General features: G+C 36.9%; 1 protein-coding gene across 1 annotated transcript in view; it reads right to left on the minus strand.

The window, feature by feature from the left end:
* The window catches only part of SENP7 (SUMO1/sentrin specific peptidase 7), an 85497-nt gene that overhangs the window by 13168 nt on the left and 49092 nt on the right, over positions 1-23237 (minus strand). Inside the window, exon 4 of the mRNA XM_008074454.2 lies at positions 22407-22604. Coding sequence (XP_008072645.1) covers positions 22407-22604 — 198 coding nt within the window. The remainder of the gene's footprint in view (positions 1-22406; positions 22605-23237) is intronic.

The following is a 23237-nucleotide window of genomic DNA, read 5'->3' on the forward strand; positions in this document are numbered from 1 at the left end:
CTGAGCCCGTGGGTTCGAGACCCGCCTGGGCAGCCAGACCTCATCTCTACAATAAATAAAAAAAAAGTCAGCTGGGCGTGGTAGCGCACGCCTGTAGTTCCAGCTTCTCGGAAGACTGAGGCAGAAGGATCGCCGGAGCCCAGCAGGTCGAGGCTGCGATGACCGGGAGCAGCCACTGCACTCCAGTCTGGGTGACAGAGTGAGACTCCAACTCAAAAAATAAAATAAAATAAAATAAAAAATAAATAGCATTAAAAAGAACCAGGAAAAATCCTGGGACTGAAGAAATCAAGAAATAAAATTAAAGACTATAACTGAGAGCATCAACAATACACTACAACAAGAGAGAGAAATAATTCCTGAACTTGAGGACTGCTCTTTGGAAAAAACACAAACCAAAAAAAAAAAAAGGAAAAAAAAATTTTAAATGAAGAACGCATATAAAATATATAAGACATCATAAAGCAATCAAATATTTTATTTTCAATGTCCCAGAAGATAAAGAAAAATCCAAAAGAATAGAAAACCTATTTCATAGGAAATAATAGCTGAAAACTTCCCAAGTCTAGCAAGAAATTTATTTTACCTATTTTTTTTTTACTTTTTTTTTTTTTTTTTAAGAGACAAGGTATTGCTCTGTCACCCAGAGTGACACAATTATAGCCTCATTGCACTTTCAAATTCCTGCATTCAAGCAATCCTTCTACCTCAGCCTCCAGCAAGAACAGGAGATTCGGGCATCCAGATACAGAAAGCTCAGAGATGCCCAAACAGATACAACTCAAAAACATCTTCTCCACAGCACATTATAGCCAAACTGTCAAAAGTCAAAGACAACAAGAAAATTCTAAAAACAACAAGAGGAAGTTGTCTATTCATTTATAAGGGAATGTTCATCAAACAGCAGATTTCTCTGCAGATGACTTACAGGCCAGAAGACAACAGGAGGCTATATCTAAAGAAAAAAAACCCCGCCAACCAAGGATACTATACCCAGAAAAGTTATCTTTCTATAGCATGGTATAGCATAGTACAGTACAGCATAGTATGATATGTATAGTATAGGACCCAATACACATTGCCAAGGATATTTCACCCAGCAAAGTTATAAATGAAGGAGAAATAAAGTTTTTCCCAGACAAGTAAAAGTTGAGGAAATTCATCACCACTAAATGAACCCTAAATGCTTAAGACAATCCTACACTTGGAAATGAAAGGACAATATCTAAAATCATCAACATACCCAAAAGTAAAACTAACTAGTAAAGCAGATACATAAATAAAAAAGAGAAGGGAATCAAACATTATCACTATGGAAAACCATCCAACTGGACTGACAAACAATAAGAAAGTGTCAAAGGACATGCAAAACAAACAGACAACAATAAAATGTAGGTGAGTCCTCACCTATCATCAATAGCCTTGAATGTGTAAAAGGATTAAATTCTCAACATAAAAAATATGAACTGGTTGATTGGACTAAAAAACATGACCCAACTATATGTTGCCTATAATTACTCACTTCACCTGTAAGGACATACACGAACTGAAAGTAAAAAGATCGGAAAAAAGAAAGACTGCATGCAAATGGAAACCAAAAGCATGCAGGAGTAGCTATGCTTATGTAAAATAGACTTCAAAAACTGAAAAAAAGAGGAAAATAAGATCATTATACAATGATAAAGGAATCAATGCAGAAAGAGGACCTAATAATTCTAAATACATATGCAGTCAATATCAGAGCACCCAGATATATGAAGCAAATATTATTAGATCTAAAAAGAGAGCCCAGGCAACATAGCAAGAACTTGTCTCTACCAAAAAAAAAAATTTTTTTTTTAATTAGCCTGGCATGGTGGCATGCACCTATGTGGCTGAGCCCAGGCATTCAAGGCTGTAGTGAGCCATAATCATGCCATTGCACTACAGCCTGGGCAAGAAAGCAAGACCAACTCAAAAAAATAAAAAAGAGAGAGAGAGAGAGAGAGAGAGAGAGAGAGACTCTAACACCTCAAACTCAGCATTGGATAGATCAAGACAGAAAATCAATAAAGAAACATCAGACTTAATCTGTACTACAGATCAAACGGGCCAACAAACATCTACAGAACATTTCATCCAACAGCTGCAGAATTCACATTCTCCTCAGCAGAACATGGAACATCTTCTAGGATGGATCACATCTGGAGAATTTATAAAGATAAAACAAGTCTCTACAAGATTTTAATGACCAAAATCATATCAAGTATCTTCTCAGAACAAAATGGAATAATACTAGAAATCAATAACAAAAGCAACATTAGAAACTATACAAGTACACGGAAATTAAACAACATGCTCCTAAAGACCACTGGGTCATGAAAACAATCAAGAAGAAAATAAAAGAAATCTTGAAACAAATAAAAATAGAAACACAGTACACCAAAACCTATAAAATACAGCAAAAATGGTGCCTAGAGGAAAGTTATAGCAGTAAATGCCTAAATCAAAAAGCAGAAAGATTTTAAACAACCAACCAAATAATGTACCCAAAAAAAAACAGAAAGGGAAGAACCAAGTCCAAAAGTAGAAGAAGAGAACTAAGCAGGGCATGATGACATGCACCCGTAGTCCCAACTACTCAGGAAGCTGAGGCAGGAGGATCACTTGAGCCCAGGAGTTTGAGCTGGGATAGTGCCATTGCACTCCAGCATGGGTGACAGAGTGAAACCCTGACAAGAAAGAGATAGGGAGGGAAGGAGAGAGAGGGAGGGAGGAAGAAAGGGAGGAAAAAGATCAAAGCAGAAATATATGAAATAGAGAATTTTAAAAAGGATTAGCATAATGAAAATTTGGCTTTTTAAAAAGACAAACAAGATCAACCACTAGCTACATGAACCAAGAAAAAAAATTAAGACCCAAATGAATAAAATCAGAAACAAAAAAGGTGACATTACAACTCATACCACAGAAAGACAAACATCACATATTCTCACTTACATGTGAAATCTAACAGAAGAGAGTAGAATGGTATTACCAGAGGCTCAGAAAGTGGGGAGAAGGGGAAGATGATGGTCAAAGCGTACAAAGTTTCAATTAGACAGGAAAAATCTTTTTTTTTTTTGAGTTGGAGTCTCACTCTGTCACCCAGACTGGAATGCAGTGGCCGCTTCTGGCCACCGCAGCCTCGACCTGCTGGGCTCCGGCGATCCTTCCGCCTCAGCCTTCCGAGTAGCCGGAATTACAGGCACGTGCTACCACGCCCGACTGATTTTTTGATTTATTGTAGAGATGAGGTCTCGCTGCCCAGGCGGGTCTCGAACCCGCGGGCTCAGGCAATCCACTCACCTCAGCCTCCCAAAGGTGCGGGATTACAGGCTGAGCCACCGAGCCCAGCTGGAAAAATCATTTTTTTGAGACACATTGCAGAGCATGGTGAATACAGTAAATAATGTTATTATACACTCAAAATCACAAGAGCAAATTTCAAGTTCTGACCACAAAAAAAATGGTATTTTAGGTGAAGAATATGCTAATTAATTTAATTATTAGCTAGATTTAATTGTTATATATGCATGAATTGGAACATCATTTTGTACTCTCAAAATATATACCATTGTTATTTGTCAATGTACAACCAAAAAATTAAAATTAAAAAAGTAAAAGAAGATAAGGTAGATCTCTATGTACTAATGTGGAAAATTATCAAATTATAAGAGAAGAGCTGATTTTGGAACAGCATTTACCCCACGATGCTATTTATGTAAGAAAGTGTACAAGTATATACTGTGTATATATATATACTTATAAATATATACATGTATATATATAGTAAAACTATTAACCATGTTATCTTTGAGAAATGAAATTAACAGTGGCATTTTCTCTAATACAGATGGTGCCAAAAAAGTATACACATTTTTTAAAAAGAAAAAAATTGCATTAAAATTACAATACTCAATAAATACCAATAACAAAAGATTAATAGAAGTCATATTTGACTTCTGCAATTACAAGAAGTGCTCAAAGTGGTTCCCATCGCTGTCCAGACACTTCTGAATACTGCAAATTACTGCGTGAGCAACACTGACCAAAGTATCCACTTGTTTCACAGTGCATGTCATTTCAGTTTCTTCCTGAAGTACTGCCAGTGTAGCCAGTTAACTATAGTATACCACATCCTTTAAGGTACGCCATAGGTAAAAGTCAAGGGGTGTTAAATTAGGAGAATGTGGGGGAAATTCAATCACACCTCTTTGACCTATCAGAACTTGCTGCAGAGGCCTTCTGGATCTTCCCTTGTGTATATCACATACAGTACCACGTGTCTCAAACTTATCTCAAATGCATGCCATTGTTAGGCATGTCGGAGTTTCTGTTGCATACTCATGCCTCCAGTCCTTGTGTTTCCACAACTTTCTCGAATTTCTTTTTTTTTTTTGAGTTGGAGTCTCACTCTGTCGCCCAGACTGGAGTGCAATGGCCCCTCCCGGTCACTGCAGCCTCAACCTGCTGGGCTCCAGCGATCCTTCCGTTTCAGCCTTCCAAGCCCAGCTAATTTTTTGATTCATTGTAGAGATGAGGTCTCGCCAAGTTGCCCAGGCGGATCTCAAACCCGCGGGCTCAGGCAATTCACTCACCTCAGCTTCGCAAAGCACAGGATTACAGGCTGAGCCACCAAGCCTGGCTCGTTCTCGAATTTCAAACACCACTTCAAAATGGTCTTGCACTCCTTGAATGACAACCACGCTTTCATCATTTTCTCTGACTGTCCTGACTGTTGTATGGTGATGCTAGCATTCATTTGATTAATGCCATCTTTTTATTGAATGTCATAATGCACTTGCTACTGTAATTTAATTCAATTTCGAAAAGTAATACATAGATAGCATCGCTTAAAATTTGTATACATTTTTGACACACCTAGTATTTAAACATTTTACAACAATTAAATTATTATATAATGTGATGGTATTTTTAAAGACTATTAGGACAATAAAAATCTATCAACAATTCCAAATAGAAAATAGTAATGAATGTCCTCACTTATTGAGAGTCATAAGTGTTTTACATATATTTTCTCATTTACTCCTCCAATACACCTAAGTGTATCATTTTTGCAGGTGAGGTAAGCTGAGTCATAGATAAATTAAGCAAATTGCTTAAGCTGCAATTTAAGTCTATAATAAAAGACTTAATACAGGAATAGCATTTTTCACAGTGTAATACCACAGCAAAGAAATCATGTCTCCTTCTGAGAAGGCCTAAATAATTTCTATTTACTACTCCTGATTATTGTTGTTTTTTTTTTTTTTTGTAGAGATGAGGTCTCGCCAAGTTGCCCAGGCTGGTCTCGAACCCGTGGGCTCAGACAATCCTCTCACCTCAAACTACTCCTGATTTTGAGACAGGCAAGCTGGGAGGTGGTTAGTTACAATCAAGTTCTATCCTGAACATATTTTATGTTCATCCTCTATTTTCATTTTACCGGAGCCTAATCTATAGAAATGATGGTATAACCATTCTTGTAATGTATTTCCATAGAAGTATTCTGGATTCTCCTCAAAATGAACTCTTTTTATTTTTATTGATATATAATATGTATATATTCATGGGGTCCATGTGATATTTTATTAAATGCACAGAATGTGTGATAACCAAGTCAGAGAATTTGGGAAATTCATCACCTTGGGTATTTATCATTTCTGTGTTGGTAATATTTCAAGTCCTCTCTTCCAGCTACTTTGAAATGTACAATAACACTATTATTAACTACTGTCACCCTGCTCTGCTACTGAACATTAGAACTTAATTCTCTATCAAACTGCATTTTGTTGCCATTAACAAACCTTATTCATTGCTCGTTTCCAAACATACCTTTCCCAGTCTAATATCTACCATTCTACTCTCTTACTTCCATGAGATCAACTTTTTTTAGGTCTCAAATATGAGAAAGAACATGCAATATTTGTCTTTCTGTGCCTAGTTTATTTCACTTAACGACTTTCAGTTTCATCCATGTTGCTGCAAATGACATGATTTCATTACTTTTTATTGCCAAATAGTATTACATTGTGTATGCCGGGGGGCCAAGCAAATGCATACACATTTTAAGAGATGTAGCCTATGCATTACTTTTCGAAGTTAAATAAAATTATGGTAGCAATGTGTAAGTGCAGAAGTCAAAGGTGGCTTGTATTCATTCTTTGTTTTCGGTATATATTATTACAATTTTAGTACAGTTTTTTCTTTCTTTCTTTTTTTTTTTTGAGTTGGAGTCTCACTCCGTCGCCCACACTGGAGTGCAGTGGCCGCTCCCGGTCACCGCAGCCTCGATCTGCTGGGCTTCGGCGATCCTGCCACCTCAGCCTTCCGAGTAGCCGGAATTACAGGCACGCGCTACCACACCCGGCTGATTTTTTGATTTATTGTAGAGGTGAGGTCTCGCCAAGTTGCCCAGGCAGGTCTCGAACCCGTGGGCTCAGGCAATCCACTCACCTCAGCCTCCCAAAGGCGTGGGATTACAGGCTGAGCCACTGAGGTCGGCTTTCTTTCTTAAAATATGAATACATTTTGGGGGAACTCTCTGTATACCCTACAATTTCTTCATCTGCTGATGGACACTTAGGTTGATTCCATATGTTTGCTACTTGAATAGTGCTGCAATAAACATGAGGATACATGTGTACCTTTGATATGCTGGTTTCCCTTCTTTTGGAAAAATACCTAGTAGTGGAACTGCTGTATCATTATGGTACTTCTATTCTTGGGTTTTTGAGAAATTTCCGAATTGTTTTTCTTAATGGCTGTACAATTTACATTCCTTCCCATCAACTAATTTACAGCGTATGACAATTCCCTTTTCTCTGCATCACTGCTTCCATCTGTTATTTTTTGTCTTTTTGGTAACAGTCATTCTAACTGGGTTCTAACTGGAGTAAGATGTGTTTCATTGTGTGTTTGTTTGTTTTTAATAAGGATCTCACTGTCACCCAGGCTAGAGTGCAGATACAATCATAGCTTACCACAGCCTTGATCTCCTGGGCTCAGGAGATCCTTCCACCTCACCTCTGAAGTAGCTGGGACTACAGGCATGTGACAGCACACCCGACTAATATTTTTATTTTTATAGAGATGAGGTCTCACTATGTTGCCTAGGCTGGTCTCAAACTCCTGAGCTCAAGTAATCCTCCTGCCTTGGCCTCCTCTAGAATGCTGGGATTACAGGCGTGAGCCACAATGAGCTGGACACAGTGGACACAGTGAGCCACTGTGTCCAGCTCATTGTGGCTGCGATTTTCATTTCCCAATATTAGTGATGTCAAGTATTTTTCATATACATATAGGGCATTTGGATGTCATCTTTTGAGAAATGGCTATTCATGTCCTTTGCCTACTTTTTAATGGATTATCTGGGGTTTAGGGGGTTTTGTTTTTTTGTTTTTACTGCTGAGTTCTTTATATATTCTTGGTTTTAGTCTCCTGTCAGATTAATATTTTACAAATATTTTCTCCCCATTCTGAAGGTTGTCTCTTTACCCTAATGATTGTTTCCTTTGCTATACAAAAGTTTTAGTTTAATATAGTCCCATTTGTCTATTTTTTGTTTTTGTTGTTTGTGCTTTTGAGGTCTTAGTTACAAAAATCTTTGCTTAGACCAATGCCCTGAAGTGTTTCCCCTGCGTTTTCTTCTAGTAGTTTTATAGTTTCAGATTTTATGTTTAAGTCTTTAATACCTCTTAGGTAGATTTTTATAGATGGCGAGAGATAAAGGTATAGCTTCATTCTTCCATAAATTTTCCCAGCACCATTTATTGAAGAAGATGTCCTTTCCCCAGTGTGTATGTTCTTGGCACCTCTGTCGAAAATCGGTCGGCTGTAAATAAGTGGATTTATTTTGGGGTTCCCTATTCTGATCCATTGGTTTATGTGTCTGTTTTTATAACAATGTAGGGCTGTTTTGTTACTACAACCTGGCTTGTAATATATGTTGAAGTCAGATAGTGAGGTCTCCATCTTTGTACATTTGGTCAGTATTCCTTTGGCTATTTGGGCTCTTTTTTTTTTTCCATATGAATTTCAGAATTAAAACAAACTCATTTTAATGGAAGAAACATCTAAAGCTTGGTTGAGGAGTTCAATACCCATCCCTAAGTCCAACGGAGATGCTGTTAATGGAAATAGTGGTCTCAGGATCAGACAAACGTTAGTATTCTCAGCATAGACTTCAGTAGCATTAACTAGAGCTTGATGGTCCTTAATAGCATTTTTAATATCAACAGTGATAAGGAAGACACAAAAATAATGACTATGTTTTAATAATCACCTACAAAGTTTCAGGAATAGCATTAAGAACTTTACATAAGTTATTTCCTGAAATCTACATACGAATCCTATAAGATATATATTATCCATCACAGAAGCAAACAAAAAAAACCCTGAATACTGCATGTTCTCACTCATAAGGCAGCCCTAAACACTGGGCATATGAGCGCAAAGCTATACTTCTGTACAGAAACCAAGACTAGATATCAATAGCCACAAGATGAATGGAGACCTGCAGTGCTGCCTTGACCTGAATTTCTGCTTCAGTGCAGGTCTTGATCCAATTTCTTACTTTATTACCATACTAAAATCTCTACCCAGGCAGGAGAAATGTACCTTGCTAGGTACAAAAAGCGCTGGGTACAAAAGAAAAGATAAGTCTGTGCACATGCCAACTCCATCTGGAAGAATCCACCTTTTCCCAGGAACCCTTGCTCTAGTCTCCAACTACCCACCCTAAGAGCCCTTAAAATCTCCCTTTACCCTAACCCCAGGAAAACTGTGCTTTGAGCTTGAGCTCCTCCACTCCATTCCTTGATCAATGAATAAAGTTCTGCTCTGCTTTCGCATGGTGGGGTGGGAGGTAGGGAGTGGGCGACCCTTTATTCTACAGGCTGAAAGTAGAAAATAAAAAGAGAACTTTCAGGAGTTTATAGCAAATGAAAATTTAAAAACCTAATAGAAGTCAGGTGAGGTGGCTCACGCCTGTAATGCAGTTCACACCTGTAATGCCAGCACTTTGGGAGGCGTTGCCTGAGCCAAGAGGTTTGAGACCAGCCTGGGCAACTTGGCAAGACCTCGTCTCTACAATAAATGAAAAAATTAGTCAGGCATGGTGGCATGCACCTGTAGTTCCAGCTACTTGGAAGGCTGAGGGGGGAGGATCACCTGAGCCCTGCAGATTGAGGCTGCAGTGGTCATGAGCATGCCACTGTACTCCAGTGTGGGCAACAGAGTGAAACTTCAACTCAAAAAAAAAACCCTACTAGAATGTATTAACTAACCATCCCTAGTTTTTTTTGTTTGTTTGTTTGTTTGGGGTTTTTTTTTGGGGGGGGGGGTTGGCTGGTATCAAACTCCTGGCCTCAAGCGATCCTCTCGCTCCAGCCTCCCAAAGCACTGGGATTTCAGGTTTTAGCCACCCCACCCAGTTCATCTCTACCTTTTTCCACAGATATTTCCTTATTTCCAATCTACACACAACCTTCTTCTAGAGCTTAAAACAAAGGCAACTTGAGATCTGCAGTTCTCTTACTGATGCAGTAAGTCACATTTGTTAATAAAATTCAGCTATCTCAAACCATTTTTTATGAGGAATTCATTCAGTATTTAATTTTAAAAAATTAATTTTTTAATGCATTCAAAAACATTTACTGAGCATTAAGTGCCAGATACAGTTCTAGAATTTGGATATAAAAATAGTGAATAAGACTAGATGGATGGATAGATGGATGAACAGAGAAGAGAGGAACAGACTGATGTCAAGGGAATAGATTTCAACTATGCCAGACAATTAAACTGGGATACTGAAATAGGTAACTAAATTTTTATTAGGTGTCTGCATTCATTTTTCCAAAATCAAAAGTGGTGACCAGTACTTCTGAAACTGATTATTAGCCATAAACTGTTATTTCCAATAGTCATTCCAGCCACCAAAGGAGAAGTCATACCAGCTATCAGAGCACATTATTCTCACATTTAGCAACAAAGCATCTGTGGGGAAAACGGGAGGGTTCATACGAATAAATATAATATTTATAAAGTGATCGCTAAACATACCTTTCAGATAAAAAACAGCTCTTGTGAGGATTTAGATTTTGATTAGATTCTAGGCTGCCATCAGATGATGAAGAAAGTTGCTCTGATTGCAAGTTGTCTGTATCATTCAAACTTGCCTCAGTTACAGGTGGGGTCCTTATGTATTTTCTTCCTAACTCCGTTCCCAGGACATTCGTCAATATAACTCTGGGTATCCTGTCACACAGAATAACAAACACTGTACTATACTGAAGTTTTCAGTTAAAAAAAAAAAAGTATTCCAGGAACTCGAATTTTCAAACACTGTCATCTTAGCAAAAGTAAGCTATGAGAGCTACACCACCCTAGAAATCAGCCCATATATACTCAAAGTTTTGGATAAACATTATTTTTTTTGTTTCTTTTACTTGTTTCTTAAAAAGTATAGCACAGAAGAGCCTGCCATTACAATGTCTGTTATTTATTTATTTATTTGAGTTAGAGTCTCACTCTGTCGCCCAGGCTGGAGTACAGTGGCACGCTCACGGTCACCTCAGCCTCGACCCCCTGGGCTCAGGCAATCCTTCCACCTCAGCCTTCCAAGTAGCCAGAACTAGAGGCACGTGCTATCACACCCAGCTAATTTTTTTATTTATGGTAGTGATGAGGTCTCGCCAAGTTGCCCAGGCTGTTCTTAAACCCATGGGCTCAGGCAGTCACCTCACCTCGGTCTCCCAAAGTGCTGGGATTACAGCTGAGCCACTGCGCCTGGCCTACAATGTCTTCAATTGTAGTAACAGATGCTATTGATGAGCCTAAATTTTTAATTTAAAAAATGCATTTTCTTTTCCAGTAGTTATTAAAAACACAGATTATGACAGACCACTTCAGGAAATCTTTGTTCTTCTCATTCAACATAAAGGTGCTTGATTAGTAACTATATACTTGTAATTGACAAATGTCAAATACTAAATCCAACAAGAAAGACATCATTCAGATTGCATCTATGGTAATGACAGATTCCATATGTGAAATAGCACGCAAACTGGTGATAACGTACATGCTAATATATAATAGCATCAGGAAAAGAGTCAACAGATTAAATGTCTAGAAAATTAAAGTCAGCTCCAACCTGTTTAAATTTGTGGGTTCCATATCAAATGTACTAGATAAGCCTGCTTTCTTCTTAAATAGAAGAGTATAGTGCAATATTTATCAGTTAGCTAATATTATGAACAACTATCGGTACACTTTGCCACATAACAATATACTACTACTATCTGGCCCTGAATTGACTGACCCAAGCCAAATTATTGGGGGATTTTTTTGGTTTTTGTTACTGTATTTTTTAAGTTTTCCTAACCCCTATTTACTAGATGCCCCCTTTGACTATTATCAATATGACACTAGCAGTAGTTTACTAAAACTTTGTGGGAAATAACAGACAGGAGAGGGCATGAGTACAGCACATCTCATTTTACTGCACTTCACTTTATTGCACTTCAAAGATTCTGCATTTTTTTACAAATTTAAGGTTTGTGTCAATCATGAGTCAAACAAGTGAATCGTACCATTTCTCAAACAGCACACGCTTACTTTATGTCTTTTTATCACATCTTTGTAATTCTCAAAATATTTCAAATTTTTCCATCATTATTATATCTATTATAATGATCTGTGATCAGTGATTTTTGATGTTACTATGGCAATTACTTTGGGGCACCAAAACGTGTGCCCATATAAGATGTTGACTTTAATTGATAAATGTTGTTGTTCGTGCTCTGACTGCCCCGCCAACCAGTCACTCCTTTATCTCTCTCCCTCTATTCAGACCTTCCTGTCTCCTGAGACACAAAAATATTGAAATTAGGTCAATTAATAAGTCTACAATGGACTTTTAAGTGATCAAGTGAAAAAAATAGTCAAAATTTCTCCACTTTAGGCCAGATGCAATGGCTCATGCCCATAATCCTAGCACTTTGGGAGGCCAAGGTGGGAAGATTGCTTGAGCCCAGGAGTTTGAGACCAGTCTGGAAAACAAAGTAAGACACTGTATCTACAAAAAAAAGAAAAATCATTCAGGCATGGTGGTGTGCACCTATAGTCCCAGCTACTCAGGAAGCTTTGGCAGGAGGATTGCTTGAGCCCAGAAGTTCAAGGCTGAGGTGAGCTTTGATTGTGCCACCACACTCCAAGCTGGGTAACAGAAGGAAATCCTGTCTCAAAAAAATATATAAATTTTTTTAAAAAATCTCTCCACTCTAAACCAAAAGCTAGAAATGATTAAGCTTAGTGAGAGGCAAACATGTTGAAAACTAAGAAAGGCCGAAAGCTAGGATTCTTGCCACCAAAGTTAGCCAAGTTGTGAAGGCAAAGGAAAACCTCTTGACAGAAATTAAAAGTGCTACTTCAGTGAACACAACGATAAGAAAACAAAACAGCCTTGCTACTGATACAGAGAACGTTTCAGTGGGCTGGATAGAAGATCAAACCAGCCACAGCATTCCCTTAAGCCAAAGCCATAACTCTCTTCAATTCATGAAGGATAAGAGAGGTAAGAAAGCAGCAGAAGAAAAGTTGAAAGCTAGCAGACGTTGGTTCATGAGGTTTAAAGATGGAATCCATCTTCATGACAAAGGTGCAAGGTAAAGTAGTAATTGCTGATGCAGAAGCTACAGTAAGTTATCCAGAAGTTCTAACTTAGATAATTTATATCTATGGCTACATTAAACAACAGATTTCCTACTGGAAGAAGATGTCATCTACATCATTTATAGCTAGAGGAGAAGTTATGTCTGGCTTCAAAGACTCAGAGGTCAGGTTGACTATCTTGTTAGGGGATAATGCTGCTGGTGACTTTAAGTGGAAACCAGTGCTCATTTACCATTTCAAAATTCCTAGAGCCCTTAAGAATTGTGCTAAATCGTCTCTGCCTGTGCTCTATAAAAGAAACAAACAACAAAATATGGTGGACAACACATCTTGTTATAATATAATTTTCTGAATCTTTTAAGCCCATCTTAGACACCTACTGTTTAGAGAAAAAAGATTATTTTCATAATATTGCAGCTCACTGATAGTGCACCTAAGTCACCCAAGAGCACAGATGGAGATGAATGTTGTTTTCATGCCCGCTTACACACACAATATCCATTCTGCTGTCTATAAATCGAAGAGTAATTTTGACTTTTGAGTCTTGTTATTTAAATGCAGTGCATTTTGTAAGGCTGTAGCTACCATAGATAGTAAATCTGCTGATGGATCTGGGCAAAGTAAATTGAAAACCTTCTGAAAAGGATCCACTATTGTAGATGTCACTGACATTTGCAATTCACAAGTGAAGGTCAAAATATTAACAATAATTATTGACTCCAATCTTCATGAATGACTTTGAGGGAGTCAAGACTTCAGCGGAAGAAATAACTGCAGATTTGGTGAAAATAGCAAGAGAACTGAATGAGAAGTGGAGGCTGAAATGTGACTGAACTGCCATAATCTCAAAATTAAACTTGAATGGATGAGGAGCTGCTTCTTTTCTTTTTTTTTTTTTGAGTTGGAGTCTCACTCTGTCGCCCAGACTGAAGTGCAGTGGCCATTCCCGGTCACTGCAGCCTCAACCTGCTGGGCTCCAGCGATCCTTCCGCCTCAGGTTTCCAAGTAGCTGGAACTACAGGCGCGCACTACCACGCCCGGCTAATTTTTTTGATTTATTGTAGAAATGAGGTCTCGTCAAGTTGCCCAGGCAGGTCATGAACCCACGGGCTCAGGCAATCCACTCACCTCAGCCTCCCAAAGGTGCAGGATTACAGGCTGAGCCACTGAGCCCGGCTGGAGCTGTTTCTTTTAAATGAGAAAAAAGCAGTTTCTTTATATAGTATCTATTCCTAGTAAAGATGCTGTGAACATTGTTGAAATGACAATAAATGATTTGACAGTATTACATCAACTTAGTTGATAAAGCAGTGAGCAGAGTTTGAGAGGACTGATTCCAATTTTGACAGAAGTTCTGCTATGAGTACAATGCTATCAAACAGCATGGCATGCTACAGAGAAAACATTCATGAAAGAATCAATCAATACAGCAAATTTCATTGATATTTTATGAAACTGCCACAGCCACCCCAACTTTCAATAGTAGTCACCACCCTAATTAGTCAGCAGTCATCCACTCCGAGGCAAGACCCTTCACCAGCAAAAAGATGATGATGTATGAAGGTGAATGTTTGTTTGCATTTTTTTTTTAGCAATAAAGTATTTTTTAAAGAGAGAAAGCAGGATTTATTGAGAGGATAGAAAAGCTCCCACAGTGGGAGGGGACCTGAAGGGGTTGTCTGCAATAAAGTATTTTTAAATTAAGGTATATATATATATTTTTAGACATAATGCTAATGTACACTTAATATAATAAATATAGTGTATCCATAACTTTTATATGCAATGGGAAATTAAAAGTTCCATGAGGCTCATTTTGTTGTAATATTCACTTTTATCTTGGTGGTCTGAAACTGAACCTGCAAATTTACAAAGTATGTTCATATATCTGAGTAAGTGAAAATGCAAACCTCACTGTACATTTGCTGTATTACTTACAGGTACTTTATTTTCACTACATAAAGGAACTGTGTTCTTTTCACTATATTCTAGACAGCATACAATTTCAGGTCTCAGGAAAACTTAAAAATAAGTTAGTTCTTTCTTTATTTTAAACATAAAGAATCCAAAGCTCAGAAAAGTTAAATAATTTTCCCAAGTATAAATAGCTCTTCTTAGTGGAAGAATCTGGGATTATAATTTTTTGGGGAGGGAGTGTTGTTTGTTTTATTTCATTACACTGTATCCTCAATACTAACTTGCCAAACAATTCCAGATAACTGAGCTTTTCTATAGATACTTCGTGAACTCCTTAAAAATACCCATTTCTGGCCAGGCATGGTGGCTCATGCGTATAATTCCAGCACTTTGGGAAGCCGAGGTGAGAGAACAGCCTGAGCCTACAGGTTCGAGACCATCTGGGAAACTTGGTGAGACCTCATATCTACAATAAAGCAAAAAAAAAATAGCCAGACATGGTGGCGCATGCCTATAGTTCCAGCTACTTGGAAGGCTGAGGCAGAAGGATCACCTGAGCCCAGCAGATCTAGGCTGTGGTGGCTGTGAGTGTGTCACTGCACTCTTGCCTGGGCAACAGAGTGAGACTCCACCTCAAAAAAAAGAAAAAAAGAAAAAAGAATACCCATTTCTAGCATAATCACCATAAAAAGTGTTGTGATTATTCAAGAGTAAATATGATCAAAAAACAGGCTAATAGTAAGTGTAACTCCATGAGGGAAGAGGTTCATGAGGGAAATGAAATATTCCACCTTGTGGACCTTCTAATTGTGAGAAAGGAAAAGCAAAAATATTTTTCTTCCTATTTGCATAATTTAAATCTCTAAGAATCCTACTTAGTATTGCCTATTTTGTACACTTAATGCCTGACAGAAATGTCCTAAAAATGCTAGATTTGAGATGGAAATGGGAGCAAAGGAGGAAAGTAAGGAGTCTCAACAAGTCTCTTACCTGATCTCACACTATACATTGCTACGAAAAGAATCCTAAAGGAAACAACTGTGGTTCTCAACACTAATCAAAAAAATTTTTTAAAAGGACGATTAGCCAGGCTCGGTGGCTCAGCCTGTAATCCCGTGCCTTTGGGAGGCTGAGGTGAGTGAATTGCCTGAGCCCGCGGGTTCGAGACCCGCCTGGGCAGCGAGACCTCATCTCTACAATAAATAAAAAAATCAGCCGGGCGTGGTGGCGCATGCCTGTAATTCCGGCTACTCAGAAGGCTGAGGTGGAAGGATCGCCAGAGCCCAGCAAGCCGAGGCTGCAGTGGCCGGGAGCGGCCACTGCACTCCAGTCTGGGTGACAGAGTGAGACTCCAACTCAAAAAAAAAAAAAAAAAGATGATTAGCAGGGATAATTTTATTCAAGTTAGAATCATTTTTTCCAAATAGATATTTTAATGTAAATAAAATTTCACTTTTAAGAGATGAGAGAATCTGATGAACATATTCATTTAATTTAGATTGATAATTCATTTAAGATCAATGATGTACTCTTTTCATGGTCCCCTACCACTATTAAATTTTTAAAAGTTGCTAATAAAAATTAATCCACAAATTGTAGTATTTAAGTAGAGAGAAAATTTGGGGCATACATGCAGACTCAAAAGAAATGTCAACTATCATTTAATATCTTTGTTTAAATGTCTGATGATAACATTATCTGTATATGCTTTAAAATGTTAAGTTCATTTTAAAAAGCTATCTCTCAGGTAACACTCTTTCGGGTCCTTCCCTGCTTGGGAGCTTTTCTGTATTCTTAATAAACTCCTGCCTTCTCACTCTCAAAAAAAAAAAAAGTTATCTCTCTGAAATACAAGAGTTGGAATCTAGAAGACTAGTACTGCAAAAAATGATGAAAAGAACAATGTGACCAAAATAGCAGTACAACTATCAGCAAGGAAAGGGAAAATTTCTAAGGGTTAGAATTCTCTTCTGAATAATAAATTATCATTCTAATCTTGCATGGTTTGTTTTGGTGCTAGATTTTGAAGAAAGAAATAGGGGAAAAAAAGGGGGGGGATGAAAAAGAAACCAGGATGATAAATGAAAATTTGACTTGAACAGACAGCAAAAGACTTTCCTAGAAGAAAAAAAATTCAAAATTTAACCAAAAATCATTTGAGAAGATTATATAACAAGCTACACTAGATGCTGCATCCCCTAAAATACCAGTCCTTGAGGACCTCAGAAGGTATCAGAAGGTTCAAATCACTATCTCAGCATGTCTACCATGGTACACTTTAAACTGAAAAGTACTTTATTAGTGTGTGAACAAATGTCACAGGGAAAAATTATAGAACATTTTAATTAATGAATTAGATATAACATGAAATACGCTGTAAAGTCCAACTTCTACTTCACTAATGAGAAAAAGTAAAGTTCAGAAGGATAAAAATGTAAAGAAAAGCAGTATGGCACAGGAATTAAGAGTAAGGACTTTGGAGTCAAACCATCAGAGAAGGGGGACCCCCAAAAAAAAAACGGAATTATTTTTTGGAGGGCAGACCCCTTTTAGAACAGACTTCCCCCACTAGTTAAGTGTTTTAGGAACCCATCAGCATCAGTGGACCAGCTAGTGTTGTGAGAGGCTGCGTTTGGTTTCAGTGAATGTTTTTGGAAATTCTTTCAGCACATGTGCTCATTTCAAGATGGGTGATTAATAAATAGTGTGCCTACACCACACTGAGTGTTCAGCAGTTTTTGACCCAAAATGGCATGATCTTCATCCTCCCTATTCTCCTGATCTTGCTCTGAGTGACTTTGATGAGAAAAGTCCTCAAAGGAAAATGATTTGCCAATGTGGAAGAGGTGAAACAAAAAAGAGGCAGAAACACTAAAAGGCATCAAAATTGACCAGTTCAAAAACTGTTTTGAGCAGTGGAAAAAGTGTCTCGCTAGGTCTACTGCATCAAATAGAAAGTACTTTAAAGGTGACTTAAGTTTAAACATGTAAGAATAAATCCATAAATTTTATAAATAGATCCAGGTTCAGATTCGAATTTCTTCACCCAATAACTATATAACCTTGGGCAAGTTAATTACCATAATTTCTCCCTGATCTCCTCATCTCTAAAATGGGAAAATAATATCTATTTTACACAGATGTTAGGATTAAATGAGGTAATAGGCATAAAGCAGTTGGCACAATTCCTGGCACATAGTAAATACACAATAAATGGAAATTCAATTCTCCTATTTTCATATTATTGAGATCATGCTCAAAGTTATGAACTAACCTTTAAATAGTGCTTATCATAATTTATTATGTTCTGCAATCTTTTTTTTCTTTCTTTTCTTTTTTTTTTTTTGAGTGGGAGTCTCAACTCTGTCGCCCAGGTTGAAGTGCAGTGGCAATCACAGCTCACTGCAGCACGACCTCCTAGGTTCAGGCAATCCTTCTACCTCAGCCCTTGAGCAGCTGGGACTACAGGTGCACATCACCTTGCCCAGCTAATTTTTTGTATTTTCTGTAGAGATGAGGTCTCATTATGTTGCCCAGGATGGTCTCACACTCCTGGGCTCAAACGATTCTCCCACCTCAGTCACCCAAAGTACTGGGATTACAGGCCTGTAATCTTGATGAAAATAGTATCTTGTTAGAAAGATATATAACTGAATCATTAGAAATTACTGCAGTACACCTAGCTCTTCATAACACACAGTCATACCCCAAACACCTTTCATCAACTATTAGCAACTTATCCAATTTGGGTACCTTGAGGAAACTAACAGCTTTGTGTGACAGACTTACAGAACACAAATCTATAAAATGATAACTAAATCACTTATTTTATTTTATTTTTAATAGAGATGAGGTCTCACTATGCTCCCTAGGCTGGGTTCAAACTCCTGGGCTCAAGCAATCCTCCCACCTCAGCCTCCCAAAGTACAGGGATTATAGGCATGAGGCACCGCACCTGGCATTGAATTCATAGTATCTAAGCTGTCTTTTGAGGTACAACTATATAAATTAGTACAGTCATGAATATTCTAGGGCTAGCCAGCAATTCAAAAAATTCTGAATTTTCATAAGGAACTGAAGTATATAAAGGTGACGACTTCACTTTGTATACTATCTCAATCCCAAAGGAAGGACTAAAAGTTGTCATTTCACACGTTTATTCAATTTTTTCCCCAAGAATATAACGAGTATAAGTAAAATCAAAAGAATTTATTTAACTTTATTTACTAAAATTATAAAATCACACTTCAAAATATCAAAAATATATTAAGCCAAAGCAGAAGCAAATTTTGAAATGCAATGTATACTAGCCTGAGAATAGTGCCATTTTCTGATTGTGTCTCTGCATGGTTATCCTCTCTGACTTTTAATTTTCTAGATTACAAATTGTAGGTTCTTTCCCTGCCTAAGTAGCAAGGTAATTTTGAGATTCAAATAATTTAACATTTGAGGGGAAAACTTTGAAAAACTAGTAAGAGTTATTAATATACAACCTCAGGTCAAGAGAAAATTTTTAGTTAAATGAAGTCCTTGTTGAAAGCTAACATAATTATATCTGTTAATAAAGCTATGATATAATAAGCAAAAATATACAACACTAATATAATTTTCATTTTGCTGTAATTCTAGATTAATGCCTTTCTAAAACAGTGCTAGGCAACATTTTAAGAGGATTCTCATAAATCTGTTTGTCCCTGATGATAGAATTTAAAACATACCCTCCAAATCAGTACCTTAAAGGTATGTTAAAAAATTGAATTTTTTAGTAACTTTCTTAAAGAAAGTAACAGATTTTTTAAACTTGCTCTTTTATTAAGTTAAGTTTTAAGTGAATAAATTATCACTCAACTAGAATATTTCTGGCTTTAAAAAAAAATTTAAGGTGATAGGAACACTGTAGTGTCCAAAAGTTTTATGGTCACAATAGTTGGAATATGTAATTTTTTAATTCTTCAAACACATATAAATTTAAGAAAATGATGAATAAATAAATTTAGGGAAATCTCAAACAACAGAAATTAACTCTTCTTAATGGAATATGGGCACACTGTCTCCATGTTTCTCTAAAAATTTTTGGTGCCAATTTATGAAAGCAAAAGAAAGACGACTTATCTTCTCCAAAGTCTTGTAAGTATTTCCCATTAGGCCCTTTTTTGCCTATTGACCAAGGTTTATACAAGTCTGGAAATTTTGTCCCAGGAAAATACATGTGAACTGCAAAGGAAGATAAGACCTACACTAAAATGTGATTTATATCTTTTTAAAATAAATGTGCATTCCACATACTGCTAGCTTGATATTTCTAAAATTCTTAACGTTTTTCTTCATTATTTACAAGACTGATTTGAATCATGTGTTTTCTATTCTTCTTCTCCATCTTATCCAGAAATCCGAAGGCCAAACCGTCCTCATATAAAAGCCAAGATACTTAGTTCACCACCTTTAGACCCCTGAATGCAAATAAAATGGTCTAAATGATTGGATATAAAGGAAAAGGAAAAAAGAGGAGTCAAGGACAATTCCCAAGTTCTGATTTATATGGGGGAGTCATTTACTTGGAAAAGAGGGAATAAAAAATGGCACAAGTCTGAGAAAAGATGATGTGCTCACTTTGGAACAAGTTGAGTTTAGGACTCCTGGAGCTTAGGAAAAAAGTCTGGACTAGCTGGCAGTTCACCACAGAAACATGCACACACACAAACACACACACACACAGCAAAAACCATATTAAAATTGTATTGGGACTCTTTATTTATATTATATTTACATTATGAACACATTATCTAGCTGTTAACAATAGCCGGCAAAAAAAAAAAAAAAAACAAACTATTTTTCTGAGAGAATAGAATACCATACCTAATCAGAAAAGGGGCAGTCATGGGATGAGGAGACTGATGATGAGTCTGTTATTATTTGGTGAGGAGTTGAAAGCTTCCTTTCAAAAGAGTAAAACATATTAGAAGGGCATTCCTTTAATGAGCCCCTTTGTTTAGATCTACCAGCAAAGTAAGGGATTAGTTTATCTGTACTGAGAAAGAAAGCTGCTAGAATCCAGGAGAATGACAGTAAGTTTCTTCATAAATTATGGATGGTAGACCGGGCGTAGTGGCTCACACCTATAATCCCAGCACTTTGGGAGGCCAAGGTGAGAGGACTGCCTGAGCCCTCAGGTTCGAGACCAGCCTGGGCGATTTGGTGAGACCTTATCACTGCAATAAATCAAAAAATTAGCTGGGCATGGTGGCGCATGCCTGTAGTTTCAGTTACTTGGAAGGCTGAGGCAGAAGGATCTCCTGAGCTCAGCAGGTCGAGGCTTGTGGTGGCCGGGAGCATGCCACTGCACTCCAGCCTGGGTGACAGAGTGAGACTCCAATTCAAAAAAAAAAATTAAAAATTAAAATAAATAAATTACTGATGCTAAGTTGTCTGATTCCAAGATGTTTTAGAAAGTTAAGTTACAACAGGTATGCTCTAGTAAGAAATGTCTCGTTAAACTTAGCTTTTTATGATTTTTACCTTTGTAAAAGAAATGCCCTTTTAAAAAATTAATGTGCAATATAATGTTTGAATGATTTGACATAAGTTCTCCTTTTATTTAAAAAATAACTGTGTGGCAGCTGGGCACCATGGTTCACACCTGTAATCCCAGCACTTTGGGAGGCTGAGGCAGGAGGATCACTTGAGCCTATGAGTATAAGACTAGCCTGAGCAATATAGTGAGACTTCACCTCTAAAAAAATATATAGATATATATTAGCCTGGTATGGTGGCACACACCTATAGTCCCAGCTACTCAGAGGTTGAGAAGAGATGATCTCTTGAGTTCAGGAATTCAAGGCTGCGGTGAGCCATGATCATGCCACTGCCCTTTAGTCTAGGTGACAGAGTGAGACCCTGACTCAAAGAATAATTTATAATATAATATAGTATAATATAATATTTAAAATAATCATGCAGAAAGTTAGCAGATTTTATCTGGGTCATAGCATAAAGCACTTATATATACTGTCATTCAGATTACAGTCCATATAACCAAAGTACTGTCAGGCTAATAGTAGGCTATTCTAACTGAAAATAAAGTATATTCCCCCCAAATTTTTCATTTTAGGGCTAGAACTATAAATGGTAGCATATAAAAGATATGTTATAGATCATAAATTCTTAGTGCAAATTCCTAGGTTTCAGTCCCAAACTCCACATATAATTATTTTAGAAAATACAAAACAAATTATTCTTGTTAGACAATCGTCAAACAAAATCAGTTTTCAAATTAAACTGAATATTTGCTAATAAAAACCTGAAAGCAATATTTTAACATCATCTTCTTTTTTAAAAAATGCATTTACATACAAGAAAGCTCACAAAGTCAAAGGTGATGAGGATCTACACATAACACTCAAAAAGATATTAAAGATGCAGAAAATACGAAATATATATACACTTATTTATATGTGTCTACACACATATGTGCATGCATCTATATCTTCATTTTATATCATAAAAAATTCCTAAAAAGTAATATACATGAATCAAATTATTAAAAGTAAATAAGTTAAATGTACTAAAGATACTTGTTTAAAAATATAACTCATGTCATTGCACTTAATGAAGTGCAGAATCATCATCTAACTTTCTAAATGAAGATTAGTAACTTCAAGATTTGCTTTTAAGTGGGGCTCACCTACATACGCAGATCATCTTGGATAAGATGATCCAATAATCTTATCTTTAAGCATAATAAATTTATATTATGTCAAATGTGGTAAGTTGAATGAAATCAATACTGAACAACATACCTTTCAGAAAAATTAAGGCTTTGGTGAAGAGGTTCTAATTTTTGATATGTCTCTAGGCTGTCAACAGATGTCGAAGGCAATGAGTCTGATTGTACCTTGTAGGCATCACATAAATTAGCATCGATTCTAGGTAGGGTCTTTCTGAATTTTCGTCCTAAATCCGTCCATAGGACATTCGTCAACATAACTTTGAGTTGCCTGTTACACACATAAATAATTAATACATATGGCACTAAACAATGTGTAATACATGAGTTCATCACAACTGTAACAAATTAAAATCTTCAGAGATTCTAAATTACAGTTCTTCAAACAACTAACTAGAGTAATAAATATCATAAGTTTAAAAAACACCTAACCATTCTCAGATACACACTAAAAAGTAAGGTCAATTTCACAGTTCAGATTTTTTTCAGAACTCAGTCAAGTCTATACCTGTCATCACACATGTAAAGCTGCAGGATTTCTTGCAACCCATCCATGCTTACAATGTTAGTGGAAGGACAACATGTATTCACAGATCTCATCAAAGATGCAACCACTTAAACCTAAAAATGTATTTGTTTCAGCATTTGTGGATTCTTAAATATTATTAAAACTAAGGCTGCGAGAGCACATCATTTACAGTCTTAAGCCCACACAGTCTTAAGACACAGATTTAATTTTACCTTATTTCTAAAGTAGGTCAATTTAAAGCATTTACTTTTACCACACCTATACCAGTTTCAAAAAGAAAACTGATAAAGGCGAGCAGTTCTAGCTTTTTGCATTATCACATTTTTCCCATCTGCTCACTAGATTCATCTCTGTACTGAATAACTTGAAAAACTA

This window comes from Carlito syrichta, unplaced genomic scaffold (assembly GCF_000164805.1).
Source record: "Carlito syrichta isolate Samal-C Ts95f unplaced genomic scaffold, Tarsius_syrichta-2.0.1 Scaffold316463, whole genome shotgun sequence".
NCBI classification, from domain to species: domain Eukaryota; kingdom Metazoa; phylum Chordata; class Mammalia; order Primates; family Tarsiidae; genus Carlito; species Carlito syrichta.